Here is a 23742-nt window from a genome sequence, read left to right as displayed (position 1 = left end):
CCCATGTTAATTTCTGGGCACTTCTCCCTACCAAGAGTATCATGCTCTCAGGTAGCACAAATTGAATTTTACATTAAAAACAGAAAAGGTAACTTGATCCATTAAAAAAGCAAAAAAACAAAACCCTGCCAAGGTCAAACAGTTGCTATGAAATAGTGAATCAGGAAACGGTGAATGCATACGTGCTTTGTAAACAGACACAAGGTCACCCGAACCAAAGGCGCTGCTTGAACTGGCTAGCTTCCAACCAAACATGCCTCTGTGCAGCTACTTACCTCATTGTAAAAGAAATGGACCGTGTGGTTGTTGAGTTTTAACGAAAGTGTTTTCAGGAATGATATGTAATATGCCATAATCTCCTCATCAGAAAAGTCGAACTTGTGGACAATGATAGAATTTACATAGTTATTAGAGAGCAAATAATCTAGAGGGAGAAAAAAAGAAAAGAAAAAAACAACAGGTTAATTAATTCATGCCGGAGGAAAGACAAGCAGAGAAAGTCCAGGAACGAGCAGATGACCATGTGAAGGGACTTGAACCAGTCAGGCTGACAGGGAGCAGCTTACCCTTTAACCAGCACAGAAATCAGCCAACATGCGTAGTCACTACAAAGTTCAAGAGCGAGGCCCCAGAAAGCCCAGGACACGGCTGCCTCCCACACCAGACAGAAGAACCCTCGAGCATTTTCCTCTGTTGCTAGCAAAGTTCAGTGAGAGGGCCGGTGGTGGGGCAGATCAGGTGCTATGTGGGCAGTTTCACAAACCACCCACAGATGAGGGTCAGCTGCACCGTGTCTTATGAAAGATGGCCCCATTTTGCCATCAGAAGTCACACTGTCACCCTTGAGTGCCACAGCGGGCTCCGCATGGCTTTTCCCTTCCTATAGAGGTAACACGATTTCATAGAGGCCCCTGGAGGCTGAACCTCCACAACCCGGCCAGCACCAGGCGGACTGCTTTGCATCGTCATTCAGTGAACCTGCAGAGTAGGCCTTGTTTGCCCTGTTTTGCAGGTGAGTAAAAACACTAAGGTTAATTAATCTGCCTGAGGACGGACAGACAGCAAGTCAGGAATGGAATTCAAACTTCAGTTCACTGTCCTGTGTTAATACCATGCCCTCATGGGGGCCACGGACTTCCCTGGTAGCTCAGCTGGTAAAGTATCCGCCTGCAATGCAGGAGACCCCAGTTCGATTCCTGGGTCTGGAAGATCCGCTAGAAAAGGGATAGGCTACCCACTCCCATATTCTTGGGCTTCCCTGATGGTTCAGTTGGTAACGAATCTGCCTGCAAGGTGGGAAATCTGGGTTCGATGCCTGGGTTGGGAAGATCCCCTGGAGAAGCAAAAGGTTATCCACTCCAGTTTTCAGGCCTGGAGAATTCCAAGGACTGTATAGTCCACGGGGTTGCAAAGAGTCGGACACAACTGAGTGACCTGCATTTCACGTGGGGCCAAGGAGGAAAACTGGATAACGAGGCCGTGGGGCACTGGATCCACAAGGGGGTGGCCATCCTGCTAAGCTCCCAGGCCCTGCTGGGAGAGAGCTTCCCGTGGTGAGAGCTTCCAGCTGTCCAAAGGAAGCTAGAAAATACAGATCTTAGTGTTGTCACTTCTGAAGTTGAAATATCAGCCACTAGATCTACTCGTTTTGGAAGCTGTGCTTGCCAGCAAAAACAGCCTACAGAACTCCTGCCACTCATGGGCCTGCAGTCTGCAGTCTCGGCCTTGGGCCCTGGCCAGACAAGTGTCCTCTGAGTCCTCACCGGCCACCCTGCGAAGCTAGCGCTGCCATGCCCACCGTCTGCCCTTCCATTCTGGCTGCCTCCCCACAGATGGGTAAAGGCCGGGCACGACCCACACCAGCATACGGGCAGACTCAGCGAGGCGGGAGAGTGGGCCGGCGCCTCTCTACTTCTGGCTGTGGGACCAGCAACATGGCCTCCCCGGAGCTTATCAAGACTTGCGGGGTCTTGGGCCCCAGCCTTGACCACCTACTCAGATCTCTGGGTGGGCGCAGCGATCTGTGTGTTAAGAAGGCCCGCTGGGCTTCCCCATCATGCTCACATCTCAGAAGCACTGGCTTCAAAGGTAAACTTGGACCCACACTGCCTCAGCGGCTTCCCAGCTGGGTGACCTTGGGCAGGATGCTTACGCTCCTCACTCCCCAGCTTTCCCATCTGCAAACAGGAATTAACGGGACCTTCCTCACGTGAGGAAGCAGGTAAAGCAGGAAAAGCTCTGCGGACACTGAGGAGCCCTCTATGGCGTGAGCTACCACACTTCACCTCCGTGCTCGGACTTGGAGACCCCGAACCTCCACCCCCAGTCCACCCGTCGCCATGACTGCTGTTCTTGGGGAAACAGAAAAAAAACAGCAAGTTGTTTGATGCCAAAGAGGTACCTAGCTTAGGCCACTCAGAGAATTACTGAAAAGGTTGGAACTACCAAATACCAAGAGCCATCCAGGAGCACGGGACGAGTGGCCGCAGGGAGGGCACGCTGCCAGGGTGGCCTCAGGACGGTCTCCGAGGCGCTGCAGGTAGGACATCAAGTCTGTCGCTTTCAAAATCTCAATTATGACAATTCTTGAGGTAAATCTTACAGCTCACTCTAACAGAAGAGGCAGTGGGGTCCTAAGAATTTTACCACATTTCAAAATGAGGAAAATCCCATGGACAGATAAGTCTGGCTGTGCTACAGTCCATAGCGTCACAGAGTCAGACATGACTGAAGCAACTTAAGCACAAAAATGAGGCTGTACACAATCATACAAAATCTATGCATACTAAGTCGCTTCAGTCGTGTCTAACTCTTTGTGACCCCATGGACTGTAACCTGCCAAGTTCTTCTGTCCACAGGATTCTCCAGGCAAGGGTATGAAAGTGGGTTGCCGTGCCCTCCTCCAGGGGATCTTCCCGACCCAGGGATCGAACCCGTATCTCCTGCACCTCCTGCATTGACAAGCGGATTCTTTACCGCTAGTGCCACCTGGGAAGCCCAAAATCTACAGGACGCAACAAAAGCAGTCCTAAGAAGGAAGTTCAAAGTGACACAAGTGAAAGTCAAAGTCACTCAGTCCTGTCCAACTCTTTGTGACTCCATGGACTGTCTCTAGGCCAGAATACTGGGGTGGGTAGCCGTTCCCTTCTCCAGGGGATCTTCCCAACCCAGGTCTCCTGCACTGCAGGTGGATTCTTTACCAGCTGAGCCACAAGGGAAGCCCATATGGGCCTTCCTCAAAAAAAGAAAATCTCAAGAAAAACAACCTAACCTACCCCCTAAAAGAAATAGAAAAAGAACAAACAAAACCTCAAGTCAGCAGGAGGAAGGAAATAGTAAAAATCAGAGAGGAAATAAATAAAATAAAGAAAATAATTTAAAAAATCAATAAAACCAAGAGCTAGTGTTTTGAAAGGATAAACAAAATCAACAAACCTGTGGCCAGGCTCCCCAAGAAAAACCAGAGAACCCAAATAAACAAAATAAGAAATGAAAAAAGAGAAATAACAACTGATACTGCAGAAACACAAAAAGAAAAAAAATCACAAGAGTATACTCTAAAGGGTCATATATGCCAACAAAGTGGACAACCTAGAAGACATGGACAAGTTTCTAAAAACATACAGCCCTCCACAACTGAATCAAAAAGAAATAGACTAATCACTAGAAGGGAAACAGAATCTGTAATTCAAAAAAAGAAAAAACTCCCTTCAAACAAAAGTCTAGGACCAGAACCAGATGGCTTCACTGGGGAATTCTACCAAGCATAAAAGAACTTGCAGTGATCCTTCTGAAACTCTTTCAGGACTTCCCTGGTGGTCCAGTGGGTAAGAACCTGCCTGCCAATGCAGGCAACACCAGTTTGATCCCTGCTTTGGGAAGATTCCACATGCCACAGGGCAACTGAGCCCATGCGTCACAGCTACTGAAGCCTGCGTGCCCTAGAGCCTCTGCAGCAAGAGACACCAACGCAATGAGAAGCCTGTGCACCACAATTAGTGAAAGCCCTAGCACAGCAACCAAGACCCAGCGCAGCCAAAAGTAAATAAATTAATTAATTTTTAAAAAGTCAACACTTCCAAAAGACTGTAGGGGAGGGAACACTCCCAAATTCCTTCTATGAGCCACCAAGACCCTGATACTAAAACTAGACAAAGATACTACTAGAAAGGAAAATTACAGGCCAGTATCTTTGATGAATATAGATGCAAAAATTTTGATCAAAATATTAGCAAACCACATCCAACAACAGATAAAAAAGATCTTACACTGTGATCAAGTTGGATTCACCCTAGGGTCACAAGGATCGTTCAACAACGCAAATCAATTAGTGTGATATACCAAATCAACAAAACGAAAGACAAAAGTCACATGATCAGCTCAACAGATACGGAAAAAGCATTTGATAAAATTCAACATTCATTCATGATAAAAATTTTCACGGAAGTGGGTCTAGAGGGAACATATCTCAATATAATAAAAGTCATTTATGACAAACCCACAGCCAACTTGATACTCAATGATGAAAAGCTGAAAGCCTTCCCACTAAATTATGTAACAAGACAATGATGCCCACTCTTACCACTTTTATTCACATAGTATTGGAAGTCTTAGACATAAAAATGAGACAAGGAAAAGAAATAAAAGGCATCCAAACTGGAAGGTGGAAGGGCATAGGTAAAATTGTCATTACATGCAGATGATAAGATACTCTGTAAAGAAAACCCTAAAGGTGGTGCCAGTGGGAAAGAATTCACCTACCAATGCAGGAGACACAAGAGATGTGGGTTCAATCCCTGAGTTGGGAAGATCCCTTGGAGAAGGAAATGGCAACCCACTCCAGTATTCCTGCCTAGAAAATTCCATGGACTGAGGAACCTGAAGGCTTATAGTCCATGGGGTGGCAAAGCACATATGCACACAAAGATTCCACAAAAAAACTATTAGAACTGATAAATGAACTTAGGAAAGGAGCAGGATGTAAGATTAACATACAGAAATCTGTCACATTTCTTTACACTAACAATGAAATATCAGAAAGTTAGAGAGAGAAAAAAAGACAATCCTTTTTAAAATCATGTCAAAAAAAACACCCTAGGAATAAACCTGATCAAGGAGGTGAAAGATACACACTGAAAAGTAAAAAATTTTGAGAAAGGAAACTGAAGATGCTCTGAGGAGATGGAAAGACACCCCAAGTGCCTGGATTGGAAGACTTAACATAGTTAAAATGGCCATACTACCCAAAGCAATCTATAGATTTAATGTGATCCCTATCAAATTACCCATGATGTCTTTCACAGAAGTAGAAAAAATAATCCTAAAAATTTATATGGAACCATAAAAGAACCAGAACTGCCACAGCAATCTTGAGGAAAAAGAACAAAGCTAGAGGCATAACCCTCCCAGATTTCTGACAATACTACAAAGTCACAGTCATCAAAACAGTGTGGTATTGGCACAAAAACAGACAGATTTATGGGCCAGAATAGAGATCCCAGAAGTAAACTTTCACACCTACAATTGACTAACCAAGCAAGGCAGCAAGAATATACAACGACAAAAAGGCAGTCTCTTCAGCAAGCAGTGTTCCAAAGCGAGAGCGCCATATGTAACTAAATGAAGGGAGAACATACTCTCTTACCAAACACAAAAATAAATTCAAAAATGACTTAAAGACTTAAATTCATGACACCATAACACTCCTAGTAGAGAACATAAGCAAAACATTCTCTGACATAAATTGTACCAATGTTTTCTTGGTCAGTCTCCCAAAGCAATAGAAATAAAAAAAAAATAAACAAATGGGACCCAATCAAATCTATAAGCTTTTACACAGCAAAGGAATCCATAAACAAAATGAAAAGACAAACTACAGAATGGGAGAAAATATTTGCAAATGATGTGACCGACAAGGGCTTAATTTCCAAAATATACAAACAGTTCACACAGCTCAATATCACAAAAATAAACAACCCAATCAAAAAACGGGGAGAGAAGACCTAAACAGACATCTTTCCAAAGAAGACATACAGATGGCTGACAGTCACAAAAAAAAAAGATGCTCAACATCACTAATTATTAGAGAAATGAAAATCAAAACTACAATGAGTTGATCACATCATTCTGCTCAGAGGTGATATCATATCACCTCATTCTGGTCAGAATGGCAATCACCAAAAAGTCTACAAATAATAAATGCTGGAGAGGGTGTGGAGAAAAGGGAACCATCCTGTACTGTTGGTGGGAATGCAAACTGGTGCAGCCACGAGGGAGAACACGATGGAAGTGCCTTAACAAACTAAAAATAGAACTAGAATATTATCCATCAATTCCACTCCTGGTCATATATCCAGAAAAGATGAAAACTCTGGCTTGAAAAGACACACGTACCCCAGTGTTCACAGCAGTACTATTTACAATAGCCAAGACATGGAAGCAATCCAGGTGTACATCAATAGATGAATGGATAAAGATGATGTCACACACACACACACAGAGGGATATTAGCCACAAAAAGAATGAAATACTACCATTCACAGCAACAAGAATGGACCTAGAGATTTTCATACCAAGTGAAGTAAGTCAGACAAAGACAACCTGTGATGTCACTTTTATGTGGACTCTTAAAAAAAAAATGATACAAAGGAACTTATTTACAAAATAGAAACAAACTCACAGATAACAAACTTTTGGTTGCCAAAGTGTAAAAGCAGGGCAGGGATAAATTTGGAATTTGAGATTACTAGATATGCACTACTATATATATTTATTTTATACTATACATAATATTTTATACTATGTATAATATTTTATACCATAGACAGAGATATATTTTACACTATATATATTGTGCTAAGTTGCTTCAGTCGTGTCTGACACTTTGTGATTCTATGGACTGTAGTCCTTCAGGCTCCTCTGTCTGTGGGATTCTCCAGGCAAGAATACTGGAGTGGGTTGCCATGCCCTCCTCCAAGGAATCTTCCCAACCCAGGGATCGGACCCAGGTCTCCCGCACTGCAGGCAGATTCTTTACTGTCTGCCACCAGGGTTGCCTATAATATACTAATATTACTACATATAAAACAAATAACAAAGACCTACTGTATAGCACATGGAACTATCTTCAATATCTTATTAAAAAATGAGGTTACATATATCACAAATCTAAGTGTATAGCTTGATATATGTGGCAATGTATAGGAGTTTTAAGTACTCGTACTTATGTGTGTATATATTTACTTGTGTGTGTATATATATATATGTGTATATAAAGGTGCACATACACATACACCTCACACCTCTTAGGTGTCCAGTGCGATGAATTTTTGCAAATAAATGCACCAGGTAAGCACCACCCTTGTCAGACAGTGCGCTTCCAGCTCCTGAAAGACACTCACAGCCCTGCTCCATCCGTCCCCTCTCCCCGGGACAGAACCTCAGCCTAACTCCCCACACCGCAGACTCGTTCTGCCTGCTCCTAAACTCTGTGTGGTGACTCACACGGGAAGCCCCCACCTGGCGTGTGGCCTCTCACTCATCACCACGGCCCAGTTATCCATGTCGCTTCCTTTGTCTCCTTGTGGCTACACAGAATCCTGTTCTCGGAACAGGCCACGACCTTCCCACCCAGAATCCACACTTGCAACAAGGAGCCAGGTGAGGCTGCTTCGCTCTACTGTGTCTGGCCTGCTGTGGTTGGCGGAGGGGGAGGAATGGACCGGCAGGAGAAGGAATGTCGGCCCTGCTGGGACTGCAGGTTCCTGGGTCACCAGAGACATAGACGCCTGTGCTGACTGCTGGGGGTGAGCGGCCTGCGGCCTGCCGGCTGCACCCCAAGCTGGAAGAGCCCTGCGCTCCCATGCATCCCCCGCGGGACTTTTCCGGGCCTCCAGACCGGACTCTGTGGGTGGCAGGGCCACGGTGGGGGCGGTGCAGGCGCCTCTATTATTCGACTGGGATTTTTCTACTACGCCCTCGCCGCGTGGCCAGCTTTCTGTGGTATCCTTTTATAATAAACCCAGGAGTCTCTAAGTAATCTCAGTCTCTCGGGCCTGACGTCACTTAGGTCACCAAACCCCACAGGCAACAGGTGCACTCGTGAAGTGCCCGCCTGTAATAATGAAAGCCCGGGAACCACCCAGACACCCGCAATCATGTTAAGTAAGCTATGGCCCAGAAAGAGGCGGCTCTTGAACCAAACGACGCTGGGATACATGAATGGACAACACGAAAATCTAAGATACAGTAGAAAGCAGATGGCAAAACAGTAGGTGTTAACACTGAACTGTTAGGGTGAGATTCTCCAGAACTTCTGCTTTCTATAGCTTTTTCATTTGACTTTTTGTTGTTGTTTTACAGTGGAGACATTTTCTTCCTATAATCAGAAAATTAAAAGCAAAAGTCACCCATCCTTCTCACCCCATACATCCAAGTTCTATAAAAACAGAGTACTTTTTACTGCCTTGGCAGGGCTTATGAAAGTGCTCTGGTGAATTCCCTGCAGGGCCAGCAACATCTGCCTGGGTTTTCTTACAGCACAATATCCTCTTTAGCCCTGAGGCAAGAGAGGCCCTGTGATCCAGAAAGCCCAGCATTTTCTATTGCCCCCAACCCCCCCCCTCAATCCCGTAGCCCTGAGGTCAGCTGGGTTACCAGAGAACCACCACATGGGGGAACACTGGGTTTAAGGATAAAGCCAGCTTTAACTGGAAACTTCCACCTGCCAGACCCACTCTACGCTGTGCACACCCGCTCTCACACTTGTCCTCAAGCCACTCCAGTCTCCAGGTACTCAGATTCTCTCCACTTCAGAGAGGCAGAAACTGCCGCTTGGCGAGTCAGCGCCCTGGAATATGCGTGGGGCGTATGTTGGCAGTACCGGGCCTGGGACTTGCTTGGCTCTCAGTCCATGACTTGCAATACGGAGCTGGGCCTTCCCCTCTCGGAGTTTTCAGAAACTGCCCGCAATTCACATCCAGCGTAACCAAAGCTGTTAACAGGGAAACCACTCAGGGAGAGTGAGTCAAATCACATTTGCCAGTTCACATACAGGGGGAAGCCTCAGGCGTCTCCTGGGACAGCAATGCCATCTAGTGGCCATTTCCGGGGACAGCAGCACCATCCAGTGGCCGCGTCCAGGACAGCAGCGCCATCTAGTGGCCGTCAGCCAGCAGCTCTTTCCTCCCCTGCCTACTCCCTCCTCAGGGGAAACGCTTTTCTCACCCGTTTTGGGGGCCAAGAGCCTGCCTGTGACACAGGCATCCCATCACTTGTCTTCTCTTCCCTGCTTCCAGCAGGCAGGCCCTGAGGCTTGGTGCGGTCATCTTGGAATAAAAAAGCTTTTGATCAAGCACAGAAGATTAGGAGCTAAACCAGGGTTTCGCACCCTGGGCACTGTTGACATTTTGGGCTAACTATTCCTTTATTGTGGGAGGCTGTCCTGCATGTTGTGGGATTTTAACAGCATCACTGACCTCTGCCCAGAGGCCAGTAGCACAGCCTTCCCCGGCAAGAATGTCTCCAGACACTGACAAATGTTCATTGGGAGCACAGTCACCCCAGCTAATGACCACTGAGTTAATTCGCCTGGGCTGAAACCCCTTCTGGATTCCGGCCTTGCTAGAGCTGTGACCTGGGGCCAGTGACTCAGACTCTCTGAGTATTAAATCAGGGCACTGACAGCACCCGCCTCGCAGGGTGGCTGTTTCAGACGAGGAGTCTGGGGCTCAGCAAGGGCCGGGGAGAGGCTCCGAGTTACACCTCACCGGTGCGCCACTGGAGCTGAAGCACGCAGGTCAGGGGCCAAAGCCACGCCCTTGGCCACGTTCTTCCTCATCCTGCTGCTTCCAGTGCTTATTCTGTTGGCTGTTAGCGACCCAAGCTCTTTAATAACGGGTTATAAAGAAGACATGAAATACCCCCAGAACCACCCAGCAGAGGGGAGTCCTCTCTTAGCCCTACCATGCAGGGATTAAAAATGGCACTAGGGACTGAACTGTGTGCCCCCAAAACTCATGTGCTGAAACCGTAACCCCCAAAGGGACTGTATCTGGAGACGGAGGCTTTCAGGAGGTAATTAAAGGTCACATGAGGTCAGAGGGTGGGGCCCTGATCCAAGAAGACTGGTATCTTTACAAGTAAAGGGAGAGACATCAGAATTCTCTCTCCACGTGCACAGAGGAACGAACATGTGAGGACATAAAGAGAAAGAGGCCCTTGGCAAACCAGGAAGACAGGCCTCACCAGAAACCAGCCCCGGCGCCACCATGATCTTGGACTGCCAGCCGTGGGCACTGTGAGAAAATGCATTTCTGTCCTCTAAGCCGCCCAGCCTGGGGCATGCGCTCTGGCAGCACAAGCATACCAAGACACATGGTGGGCAGAGACATTCACAAAGCAACACGAAAACCACGGCGCACGACGTGCGGCGACACCCAGCGGTGTGGAGGCCAGGGTCAGGGCCGTCCTTACAAAGTGAGGTCTCGTGACTGATGTTCTCAAAGAGGATGTTCAGGGTCTGCAGCAGCTGAACGCACACGTAGCGGCCTGACTTCTGCCGCAGGATGTTCAAGAAGAAAACGAACATGTTCTTCTCCAGGAAGAAGCTGGGGAGAGAAGGGGACAGTGTCAGTGGCCTTCCACACGTGGAAATGCAAATCATCCTCTGGTCGCACACCCAGCACACGTGTGTGCAACGCCACAAAGGCATCTGTGGAGCAGCCTGGTCACATCACTCGTGTGGGCTTGGCTTCCAAGACACCCAGTTTCCATGCCGCCATCTTCCATTCAGAGAAATGCAACCTTTCAAACTCTCTTCCCAGAATGAGAACAGTGCTGATTCTGGGAAGTGGTGAACTTCCAGATCTCGGACAGAGGGGGAAAGGTCTTTCCCAACTAAATGATGACACAGTGATCTATCTACATTTCTAAAACCAACAAGCAGCTGTTTTCCATCCATATTTTATAAGCTTAGATTTCCCCACTGTCTCCTTCCTTAGGTTTCATAGCTCTGATTGCTCACCAGCAACCTAGGAACCAGAGTAATTCCCCGCAAAGGGGCACGAGGATGCTAAATAGTTAGAGAGTTAGGCTGGTTTCTCGATTGGCAAGCTGGTCATTTCCACGTCTAGGGAATGAGAACGGCAAGAAAAGAGAAAGTGTTGATGCGGTCACGGGACACCAGCCCGTCCCCAGGCCTTTCTTGTCCTGGACAGAATGTCTGTCTGCATGCAGGCTGGGGGCACTGACTTTGGGGGGCACACAATGGCTCTTTTAGCCTTGAAATGGAGACCCCCAAATGCCTTTCTTTAAAGGAAGAAAATGTTTCTAGTTATGACCTTCATATTTAAGCTAAGGAGCTTCCGGGTGCCTCACTGGTAAAGAATCTTCTTGTCAATGCAGGAGACGCAGGTTCGATCCCTGGGTCAGGAAGATCCCCTGGAGAAGGGAATGGCTACCCACTCCAATATGCCTGCCTGGAAAATCCCATGGACAGATGGGCCTGGTGGGCTACAGTCCACGGGGTTACAAAGAGTCAGGCCTGACTTAGCGACTAAACAACAATTTAAGCTGAGACCAGGTCACCTGTCATCTAGGATGCTCAGGACAAGTCCTAGCCGTCTCGTGGGTCTGTTGCTGACTCAGTTGGGGGGTCTCTCTCCCCTCTCCTGTCAGCTCCCTGCTGGCAGGACTGTGGGCCTGGTACTTGCTCGGTCCTGCAGACCTTCTGTCTGAAAGGGTAAATGAATAAATAAATCCGACCTTAAAGGGACCCCTAAATTCTTTTCCAGCTCTGACTCTGGGAGTCTGTGTGCCAAAAAATGCCATCCACAATGACCCCCAGAATGTTTCTACCACTTGACCAATCGTGTCTTCCTCTGCTTCAGGTTGTATAAAGCAGTGACTGCCAAGTGTCACCCAGTAAGGTCACTGTGGCCCAAGGACCAGCTTGGGAACTTGTCAACATGTCTGTACCTAGATCTTGTCCAGGGGTAGATTGAGTATGTCTAGTGTGAAATTTGGGTGCTTGGATTTTTACAACCCACTAGGGGAGTGAGGGGATCCTTGGGAAAGTGGCTAATTCTAGGGCTGGGGCAGGGAACATGCCAGACGAGCCTGCAGCGCCACAGGGGACCAGAAAGTAAGGAAGTGCTCCAAACCCAAAAGGACGGGGCTGTGTCACAGGGACACAGGACGCGACCCAAAAGAGCTCCCAATGCTCAAAGCTGGAACAACACCAGTACAAAATAAATCCCAGAGCCCTGGATTATCATCCAGAGTACAAAATGAACACCCACCAGTCCATGCTGATATACCTGCACCTTGCAGATGCTGTCTTTTTACAATTGAAACCTTGTGTTAAGCAAGTGTGTTGGCGCCATTTTCCCAACAGCATTATTTTTTAATTGAGGTATGCATGCTGATTTTGCAGACACAAGGCTACGGCACCCTTGACAGACTACAGAATAGTGTGACCATAACTTATATGCACTGAGACTAGCAAAAAATTCACGTGACTCACTTTACTGCAATATTGATCTTATTGAGGTGCCCTGGAACCAAACCTGCAAAATCTTCAAGAGATGTATATAAATAAATGACTGGATAGACTAATAAATGAGGAGAAGAGACAAATGTTCTATGCAGAAGAATTTCAAATATTGTCTGTAGATTCGCCCTCCTTCAAGAAGGTGGAGCTTAATTCCCACACCCCCATGAAGCTGGACTCACTTGTGGAGATAGGTGAGGAGGAGAGAGTAACCTTAGGGTAGAAAACCCCAGCAGATACCAGCTGCGCCAAGTCACCAGGCTAACCCACCAGGGGTCACGTGGCTGTCAGGAACATGACACCCCGGGAGGGGAAGGGCAGTTCCCCAGGAAGCACTCGTCCCCAAAACTTCCCGGCTAATCAGGAGAGAAACAGCAAAGAAACCCAGACTGTGGGACATTCCACAAGACAGCTGGCCTGTCCTTCTCAAGACCATCAAGGCCATAAAACACAAGAGAAAGTTAAACAACTGTCACAGACCACAGGACACCGGGGAGACCTAACAACTAAATGCACTACGGAGTCTGGATTGGGATCCCGCAGCAGAAAGAGGATGTTAATGGAAAAACTGGTAGATTCCAAATGAAGTCTGGAGTTGACGTAATAGTGGTGTTTTGACAAATGATATTAACAGGGGAACAGGGTGAGGGGTAAATGGAAACCTTCTGTGTAATCTAAAATCTAAAATTATCCAGAAACTTTAAAATGGATTAAAAACAAATTCTCTTGGGGCCTCTGCGGGGCAGTGATTTAAGAATAACTCGGCCTTTGAGAGCTCAGCAGTTTCTCTAAGATGACAAGTGGACTAAAAAATTCCATTCTAGTAAAGGTGACTCTGTTTGTTTCCAAGGCAAACCATTCAATATCACAGTAATCCAAATCTATGTCCCAACCACAACTGCCAAAGAAGCTGAAGTTGAACAGTTCTATGAGGACCTACAAGACCTTCTAGAACTAACACCAGAAAAAGATGTCCTTTTCATCATAGGCGGCTGGAACGCAAAAGTAAGAAGTCAAGAAACACCTTACAAGTTTGGCCTTGGAGTACAAAATGAAGCAGGGCAAAGGCTAACAGAGTTTTGCCTACAGAACGCACTGGTCACAGAAAACACCCTCTTCCAACAACACAAGAGATGACTCTACACATGGACATCACCAGATAGTCAATGTTGAAATCAGATTAATTATATTCTCTGTAGTGGAAGATGGAGAAGCTCTATACTGTCAGCAAAAACAAGACCTGGAGCTGACTGTGGTACAGGTCATGAACTCCTTATTGAAGAAAGTAGGGAAAACCACTAGATCATTCAGGTATGACCTAAATTAAATCCCTTATGATTATACAGTAGAAGCGACAAATAGATTCAAAGGATTAGTCTGAGAGAGCGCCTGAAGAACTATGGACAGAGATTCGTAACATTGTACAGGTGGTGATCAAAACCATCCCCAAGAAAAAGAAATGCCAAAAGGCAAAATGGTTGTCTAAGGAGGCCTTACAAATAGCTGTGAAAAGAAGAGAAGCGAAAACCAAAGGAGAAAAGGGAAGATGCCCATCTGAATGCAGAGTTCCAAAGAATAGCAAGGAGAGATAACAAAGCCTTCCTCAGTGATCAATGCAAAGAAATAGAGGAAAACAATAGGATGGGAAAGATTAGAGATCTCTTCAAGAAAATTAGAGATACCAAGGCAACATTTCATGCAAAGATGCGCACAATAAAGGACAGAATATGGACCTAACAGAAGTAGAAGATATTAAGAAGAGGTGGCAAGAATACACAGAAGAACTATACAAAAAAGATCTTAATGACCCAGATAACGACGATGGTATGATCACTAACCTAGAGCCAGACATCCTAGAGTGCAAAGTCAAATGGGCATCAGGAAGCATCACTACAAACAAAGCTAGTGGAAGTGATGGAATTCCAGCTGAGTTATTTCAAATCCTAAAAGATGATGCTGTGCAAGTGCTGCACTCAATATGCCAGCAAATTTGGAAAACTCAGCAGTGACCACAGGACTGGAAAAGGTCAGTTTTCATTCCAATTCCAAAGAAAGGCAATGCCAAAGAATGTTCAAACTACTGCACAATTGCACTCATCTCACATGCTAGTAAAGCAATGCTCAAAATTCTCCAAGCCAGGATTCAACAGTACGTGAACCAAGAAGTTACAGATGCTCAAACTGGATTTAGAAAAGGCAAAGGAACCAGAAATCAAATTGCCAACATCCAATGGATCAGAGAAAAAGCAAGCGAATTCCAGAAAAACACCTACTTCTGTTTTACTGATTACACTAAAGCCTTTAACTGAGTGGATCACGACAACCTGGAAAATTCTCAAACAGACGGGAATACAGACCACCTCACCTGCTTCCTGAGAAATGTGTATGCACGTTAAGAAGCAACAGTTAGAACTGGACATGGAATAATGGACTGGTTCAAAATTGGGGAAGGCGTACATCAAGGCTGCATACTGTCACTCTGCTTACTTAACTTATATGCAAAGTACACTGAGCACATCAATAACCTCAGATATGCAGATGACACCACGCTTATGGCAGAAAGCGAAGAGATACTAAAGAGCTTCTTGATGAAAGTAAAAGAGGAGAGTGAAAAAGCTGGCTTAAAACTCAACATTCAGAAAACGAAGATCATGGCATTCAGTCCTATCACTTCATGGCAAATAAATGGGGAAACCATTAAAACAGTAAGAAATCTTATTTTCTTGGGCTCCAAAATCACTGCAGATGGTAACTGGCAGCCATGAAATTAAAAGACGCTTGCTCCTTGGAAGAAAAGCTATGTCTAATCTAGACAGCATATTAAAAAAGCAGAGACATTACTTTGCTGACAAAGGTCCGTCTGGTCAAAACTATGGTTTTTCCAGTAGTCATGTATGGATGTGAAAGTTGGACCATAAAGAAGGCTAAGTGCCGAAGAACTGATGCTTTTGAACTGTGGTGTTAGAGAAGACTCTTGAGAGTCCCTTGGACTGCAAGGAGATCCAACCAGTCCATCCTAAAGGAAATCAGTCCTGAATATTCATTGGAAGGACTGATGCTGAGGCTGAAACTCCAATACTTTGGCCACCTGATGTGAAGAACTGACTCCTTGGGAAAGACCCTGATGCTGGGAAAGACTGAAGGCAGGAGGAGAAGGGGATGACAGAGGATGAGATGATTGGATGGCATCACTGACTCAATGGATATGAGTTTGAGCAAGCTCCAGGAGTTGGTGATGGACAGAGGAGCCTGATGTGCTGCAGTCCATGAGGTCGCAGAGTCAGACACGACTAAGCAACTGAACTGAACTGAGTGAAGATGACACAGTTTCCAATCTTTAGCCTAAGAGTCTCTTATTTCCATAAACAGATACCAAGCAACCAACAAACAGTAAAGTCCCCACAGATCCTGAAAGGCAACTCGTCCTGCTTACAAGCAGCACCTGTTTATTACTCAGGTTTTCCTTAGGGAACCCAACCAGTGTCACAGGTCTGTATTTCACACAGTTTGCGTTTTCCACAAGTAGCTAAATCTAATGAAAACCTCACTGATGAAAACACAGAACCAGCCAGAAAATCAGAATATCTAATAAGGAAGCCGGGTTGGAAAGGGAATACCTGTATTTGTTTTAAGTGGTTTTACTAAGTGGCTTCAATAGTTACAATTGAGATTAGTTTATATAAAAATACAATCTGTGTTTGGTGATTGTCACAACCCCAATCCTGCATTCAGACGTTGGGACAGGTCTGTCGGGAAAAGCAGTTCATGGGTTATGGCCTTTGCTTCTTAATGATCCAGTAGGGGCACCTTCTAAAATGATCATTTGCTAATATTTCTCGAGTGCCTACTCTGTACCAGGCACTGGGCAAGGAACCTGCTCTCTCTCACTTGACCATGAGGAAACTGAGGCGGGCCTAAGAGTGTTCACCAGGAAGTGTGAATGAGGAGAAACCCCTCCACGGGCTCTGGGTGTTGCCGCTGCTTCTTCACTCAGCAGTGCGCGACCTTGAACATAAACATCCGTGGGGGTGGGGATGAAGATGCGGACAGCAGCAGGTCCTCCACCCTGGGGGAGTCGGGAGACTTCCTCAGAGAAGGATCGTCTCATCAAGAGCTCAGCACTGTGGCCAGCCGCCAGGAAGCACAATCGCTGCTAATCCTTAGGGTCCTCCACCCCCACCCTCAGACCAGGGAAGGGTCTTTTCAGTTCACTTGGAATCTAACACCCAAGACATTTTCTCTTTCCTCTGGGGGAGATAATCAGACATTACTTGGAAAATTATCCATGACATTTTCAGATTTCTCCAGGGACACTCATTTCCATAACTTTCCTGTTTTCAGCAGGCATTTCTACAGTGTTTCAAGGACATTTGAGAGAGAGAGAGAGAAAACGGTGCAGGACCAAACTGGCGTCAAACCCTGACGTCATCGGGAATGACTCACGGCTCACATTTAGAGAAACATGCAAAGGAAGAAGGATCAAAAACAAAAAAACAGACACCCTTACTCAAATACAGAGCTGTCATTCTGATCCCCCCAGATCAGGATCTCGGTGATGGATCGGATGGTCTCCACCAGTAGGTTCCTGTTCTGTTCTGTGACGGTGGTGTTTTTGGTCAACACGTGGTACAGATACCTGAGAGGAAGGAAAGAAAAGAGAACTACAGGTGACCAGCTGAAATGGAAGCCAGGCCCAGGGGCCACGAGTGACGTCTTAGGGACAATTTGGCTGGGCGCTCTTCAGACTCAGTGGTGAGCACAATTCCCATTCAGACAAGACGTGACTCACCACCCGAGAAAACAGGCAGATGATGCTTCAAACTGTTACTTGAACAGCGACTCACCAACCCGAACCGAGGCAAGACTGTCAAGCTCCTGAAGGCAGGCAGGCTCACACTCCAGTGTGGGCAAGAGAATGGCCTGGAGAGTGGGACAAAGCGGGACAGAGCCCGCCGGAGACTCAAGCGCAGGGGCACTGAGGGAAGGCTAGGCGCCGGCCTTTTCCACACTCCCAGGTCATTCTGAGGCCGGTGGAGCCAATGGAGACGCACAGCGCAGCACCAGATGCCTAGGAGCCGCTGCCCGGCTGTGCAGAGATGAGGCCTGCAGTCACAGGTCAGGGAGGATGGGGCCCAGAGCCACCACGATCGCCCTTGGAATGCCCTAATCCCCCTGCCCGGGACTGGTGGCTCAGAAGAAGTGGGTGGTTTGCAGTTCAATGGCAGTGATCTTACCCGCTGTGTGCAGATGGAAGTGGAGTGGATTTGAGGGGCAATGGCGAGGTACCTCACCCACCTGCACGTGCAGAGACCAGAGGCCCGGCCTCGTCCTAGCGGGCGTGAGAATTGCAGAGGTCACTCCTGAGCAGCTCGGGGATCAGCAGCCTGGCTGACGCCCTGGGAGTGCTGCCTGGCTCAGCTTTTAAGAGAGCGTCTCCCTGGCCCGCAGACTGAGGCCAGTTCAGCTTGCCAAGGTCCTAACCAACCAGCAAACTCTTATGAGTATGTCAAAACCCAGCTCAGTCACCTCTCTGTGAAGCCTTCTTCAAGGACCTACCTCCCGCTCTCCTGCCCGAGTGGATTTGATTGCTCCCTCCTCTCTGGCACCTCAGTACCCAAATGCATTTGCTGCTGCACAGACCACTCTGATTTGCAGTGATCTGCCTCCTTCACGAGACCTGAGTTCCTTGAGGTCAGGAACATCATCTTACTGATCCTAGTGACCCCATAAGACTACAGAATGTCTGATACACTGTAGGTGATCAATATATGGTGAATGGGAGTGGGGGGCCCATTTTCACGGATATAAGGTAGATCAGAGCCTACAAGGCAAAATATAGTCAAGGAGTTAAACACAGCAAGTAGTGGCAAAGAGCAGTAATCAAGAGTTCAAACCTCTGTCCCCAACAGACAGACCTGGGCTTGATTCCTGGCCCTGTCGCCCGCTGCGCGTGGCCTTGGATGAGGCGTTTCACCTCTCTGGGGCCCGGGGTCTACAGCAGTCAAGGCCTCCTTGCTGGACTGTTGCAGAGACTCTGTGATGATGCGCTGAAAGAGCCAAGCGCTGCACCCGGCACGTGGTGACCGCTCACAGGAGGCAGGGCCAGCGGCTACTGCCATTACCACCCGGCGGCAGTTCTGAGGAGGGCCGCTGTTAAAACCACCATTTAAACTCTGCAAGGAGTATTCCTCCAACACAGGAAGGACAGACAGGCTGGATCCACACAGTCATGAACAGAGGACTTCACAGCAGGAGTTAGAAGAAGGTCCAGAGAAACCAGAGCAGGAAGTGGGGAGTCTGGTGTGAGCTGGGCGACATCAAGCAAGCTACTTATTCTGTGTACCTCAGTTATCTCACCTGTAAAATGGGAGCAGCACCAGCACATGACTCCTTTAGCACCTATTATGGTGTCTTAGGAACAACCAAGTTAAAAGGTAGACAACTAACCTGGCAGGTCCCACGCATGACCCAAGTGCTAGCTAATACTGGTATCATCGCCTTCACCAAATAATCCCTGAAAGAAATTCTAGGAACTATGAGGAGGCCCTCACAGACAAACCCAGGGTGAGGGTGGGGTGTTAAGTTCTGAAAAGAGGATTCTCGGCACTCCCACGAGTGGTGCATGCGTGCAGGCTGGCCTTCCTGTGACCCTCACATTCGCAGTAACCCGGGACGCACACCTTGCTAGCAATGCACAGGCCAGGAAGGGACCTGAGAGGCTCTCAGCAGCTCATCCACAGCCTCGGGGCAGAAGTCGTCTGAGGAGGGCTCCAGCCCACTCCCCACCACCGCAGAGCTTGCGGCTCTCTGCCTTTCTCAGTGGCGCCGTCTGCTGGCAAGTGGTGATGCCGCACCAGGGTCTCATCACATGATCACAAGTGAAGGTGGGTGCCTTTTCACATGTTCAGAGCCATCTAAATATCCTCCTTTGGGAGGTGCCTGTGCAAGTTTTTTGCCCACTTTTTACTAGGTAGAGAACCTTTTTTCTTATTAATTTGACGGAGTTTATGCACTCTGAATACAAAACCCTTACTGGATACACGAAAGTGAAGTCAAGTGAAGTCGCTCAGTCGTGTCTGACTCTTTGTGACCCCATGGGACTATAGCCTGCCAGGCTCCTCCGTCCATGGGATTTTCCAGGCAAGAGTACTGGAGTGGGTCGCCATGTCCTTCTCCAGGGGATCTTCCAGACCCAGGGATCGGACCTGGGTCTCCTGCACTGCAGGCAGACGCTTTACCATCTCAGCGACCAGTGAAGGCCCTACAGGATATCTACCTATGGCAAAAGTTTTCTCTGAACGCAGCTTGCCTTTTCCCTCTCTTTACAGTGGTCTTTTGATGAGCAAAAGTTCCAAATTTTATTGTGGTTCAATTTATCAATCTTTCCCTTGGATAGTGCTTTTTGTATCAACCTGAAGAAATCCTTACCTACCCCAAGGTCACAAAGAAATACTGTTTCTTTTTTTTTCTTTTAAAAAGTTATCATTTTACCTTTCACATTCTGACTTAGAGCACACCCGAAACTCACTTTTGTGTATGGCATAAGATATTAGCCAAAATTCATTTTTTCCCATATGGAGATCTAGTTGGTTCAGCATCATATACTGGAAACGTCCTCATTTCTCCAAAGGACACCAATGTCGACTTTGTTGTTAATCAGGTGACCACACGTGGGACTCCTTCTGGATGCTCTAGTTCTACTGATCTGTTTGTTTACCTTTGTGCCAACACCATGCTATCTGATCACGGCAGCTTTATAATAAATCTTGCAGTGTGATGTCTTCCAACTTTTTCCCTTCCCCCCCCCCATTATTATATTGGCTATTCTTGCTCCCTTGAATTTCCACATACATTTTAAAATCACCTTCTCAATTTCCACAAAAAAATATCTGCTAAGATTTCCTTTAAGATTGCCCTAAATCTCTAGCTAAATATGGAGAGAACTGACATCTTTTTGAAAGTGTAACATGATGACATTTACATTTCCTTCAAGGTTTGCTGGATGGGGGTTTGCGCATCTTTTGTTAGATTTATTCCTAGGGATTTGATGGGTTTTTTGATGCCACTGTAAATGGGAGTGTTTTACAATATTCATTTTCTAAATGTCTGTTGTTGGTGGATGCAAACACCCACTAGATCTCAAGCTCTAAATTTCCACTGCCACTGGTTCATTCTTTTGCCACCACAATGCCCAAGCACACTGTTTCAGGTCATGTTTTAGGGAGAGCCGCTTGATATATGTTTGCTTAAGTGTGGTGAGGGGAAAAAAGAAAGCTGAATGGATTAAAGATTAATCTTTTAATGTTGCATCTAATCCCACAGCTTTGGAAGATCAAATAATTCAACTACCTCAGAGACACCAGTACAATATTAATATAGTAACTTTCTGGTTTTAAATATAACACTATTTTAGAAAGACTGGAAACTTCAACAACAAAAAAAGAGAGGACCACTGCTGGGCTGCAGTGAGTTTCCTTGGGTCTTCTTTGCTATGGAATCTACACACTTGAGCTCACGTGTGCTAAGTCACTTCGCTCGTGTCCGACTCTTTGCGACCCTATGTACTACAGCCCCTGCCGGGCTCCTCTGTCCATGAGATACTTCAGCTCAGGCAGTATGTCTGTTACCATGTCCATCTTTCTTCCAGCCCAGGCTAAAATGAAAACATTTCTGTGGTTGGTAACTGTTCACAAGCATCAGTAGTGGCTACACAGTACCCCACTGAAAAGCACACATAGGTCACTCTCATACTGAGCCTCAGAAATGAGCAACAATGTTATGATATTCCCACATCTCCACCTACAAGGCTGCTGTTTCCTGTGTAGATCAGTTTCTAAGGAGAGTGACAGATTGTTCTCTGACAATGATAATAACCTTTAGGACAACAAGTTTCTCTCAAACTCTGTGTGTGTGTCCCCATTTTAACCACCATCATCGTAGAGACAGTCGCAGCCTCCTATTGCCAGGTCTCCATTCTGAGGGCCTCAGATGAGCTCACTCATAATCCCGCACAACAATCCTGGCGGACTGATGCCCTGGGGAGCCCAGGATCCTCCCAGAGTCCCAACATAAGGACAGGGCACCAGGCAGTGACCCCACGCTTATAACCATCTTAATGCAGAAGATGCAAACAATGACTTAAGCGCTTTTATTAGTCAGGCATTTTCATGAAGTGATGAATGCCTAGCACCCAAGACATAAACAACAAACCAAAAAGGCATGGCAACATGTATCAGATCTTAAGGTAAGTCCTTATCATGGACCCTTATGCCACTTCTTTGGAAAAGAGCCAGCATTATTATGCCTCCAGCGAAAATTCTGCAGAAATGCAGAATCTCAATTTCAAACTTTTGCACAAGAGCCAACTCTACTCTGAGAGACAAGCTGAAGTTTGACATGCCTGGAGACAGAAACACTGCAGTCTGTTACCAGCGTGCATGCCACACAAGATAGACTCATCACCAAGGACTCCGAATGTAAACAAATCCCTCCTCCACGGACCCTGCTTCCTCAGGAGACCCACTTATTTTCCAAGTTAAACCATCACAGTAAATAATAATTATATCTAGGTCAGAGAGAGACGTACTAAGTCGAAGTTCATACAAGTTTTATGACTTGTATCATACACCGCAAGGAAATCAAACCAGTCGATCCTAAAGGAAATCAACCTTGAATATTCATTGGAAGGACTGATGCTGAAGTTGAAGCTCCAATATTTTAGCCACCTGGTTTGAAGAGCCAACTCATTAGAAAAGACCCGGATGCTGGGAAAGACTGAAGGCAGAAGGAGAAGGGGACGACAGAGGATGAGATGCATCCTCAACTCAATGGACATGCATTTGAGCAAACTCCAGGAGAAAGAGGAGGACAGAGGATCTCGGCGTGCTGCAGTCCATGGGTCACAAAGAGTCAGACATGACTTAGCAACTGAACAAGCACCATGCACTTATGTGTCAGTTACGGAGAGAGGAAGGACAGGGCCTGGGCGGGGCTGGCAATCCACTCCCCCAAAGCACACCCCACCCCGCAGGTAACAATGTCTGGGGTGGGGGGACATGCAGCCTGGGTCTGTCTGGCCTCCTCAGCACCAGGGCAGACACTTCCCAGAGGGTCCCACTCTGTGTCCTAAAAACCCCCAATTGGTCAGCATCCAGCCCTCTGGCCAGCAGGACAAGGAGAAGCTCCAGGCAGGGTGGACTCAGGCTAGAAGATTAGGAGAAGGTGTTACAGGCGGTGCCTCTCCCAATGAATCACCTCTGAAAGATGTCAAACTGGGCCAGCGAGTGAGGCCGAGTCTGAGATGCCAGGGAGCATTTCAGCCCTAGAAAAAGTCACAGCTCCAGCCCAGGCCTTGCGCCCAAACAGGCAAGAGCAAACTGTTGTTAAGAAAAGGCAGGCCACAAAGTAATGGAAATAAAAGCAAAAATAAACAAACGGGACCTAATTAAACTTAAAAACTTTTGCACAACAAAGGAAACTATAAGCAAGGTGAAAAGACAGCCTTCAGAATGGGAGAAAATAATAGCAAATGAAGCAACTGACAAAGAGTTAATCTCAAAAATATACAAGCAGCTCATGCAACTCAATACCAGAAAAATAAACGACTCAATCAAAAAATGGGCCAAAGAACTAAACAGACATTTCTCCAAAGAAGATATTCAGATGGCTAACACATGAAAAGATGCTCAACATCACTCATTATTAGAGAAATGCAAATCAAAACCCCAGTGAGGTACAATCTCATGCTGGTCAGAATAGCTGCTATCAAAAAGTCTATAAACAATAAATGCTGGAGAGGGTGCGGAGAAAAAGGAACCCTCTTACACTGTTGGTGGGAATGCAAACTAGTACAGCCGCTATGGAGAACAGTGTGGAGATTCCTTAAAAAACTGGAAATAGAACTGCCATTGACCCAGCAATCCCACTGCTGGGCATACACACCGAGGAAACCAGAATTGAAAGAGACACGTGTACCCCAATGTTCATCGCAGCACTGTTTATAATAGCCAGGACATGGAAGCAACCTAGATGCCCATCAGCAGAAGAATGGATAAGGAAGCTGTGGTACATATACACCATGGAATATTACTCAGCCGTTAAAAAGAATGCATTTGAATCAGTTCTAATGAGGTGGATGAAACTGGAGCCTACTATACAGAGTGAAGTAAGTCAGAAAGAAAAACACCAATACA

General features: G+C 46.6%; 1 protein-coding gene across 8 annotated transcripts in view; it reads right to left on the bottom strand.

Annotated features, from left to right (window-relative positions):
• CLEC16A (C-type lectin domain containing 16A) overlaps positions 1-23742 on the bottom strand; it is a 233074-nt gene that overhangs the window by 203325 nt on the left and 6007 nt on the right. For 4 of the 8 annotated variants that reach the window (XM_065924327.1, XM_065924329.1, XM_065924328.1 and 1 more), the window contains exons 2-4: positions 17058-17186; positions 10474-10607; positions 276-424 (exon numbers count right to left, since the gene is read on the bottom strand). In XM_065924327.1, coding sequence (XP_065780399.1) covers positions 276-424; positions 10474-10607; positions 17058-17186 — 412 coding nt within the window. The other 4 variants (XM_065924332.1, XM_065924331.1, XM_065924333.1 and 1 more) reach the window with 4 other exon arrangements.

The sequence above is a fragment of the Muntiacus reevesi genome, chromosome 2 (genome assembly GCF_963930625.1).
Source record: "Muntiacus reevesi chromosome 2, mMunRee1.1, whole genome shotgun sequence".
Lineage (NCBI taxonomy): Eukaryota > Metazoa > Chordata > Mammalia > Artiodactyla > Cervidae > Muntiacus > Muntiacus reevesi.
Note: the sequence above shows the minus strand (reverse complement) of the source record. Positions and strands in the feature narration are given on the sequence as shown.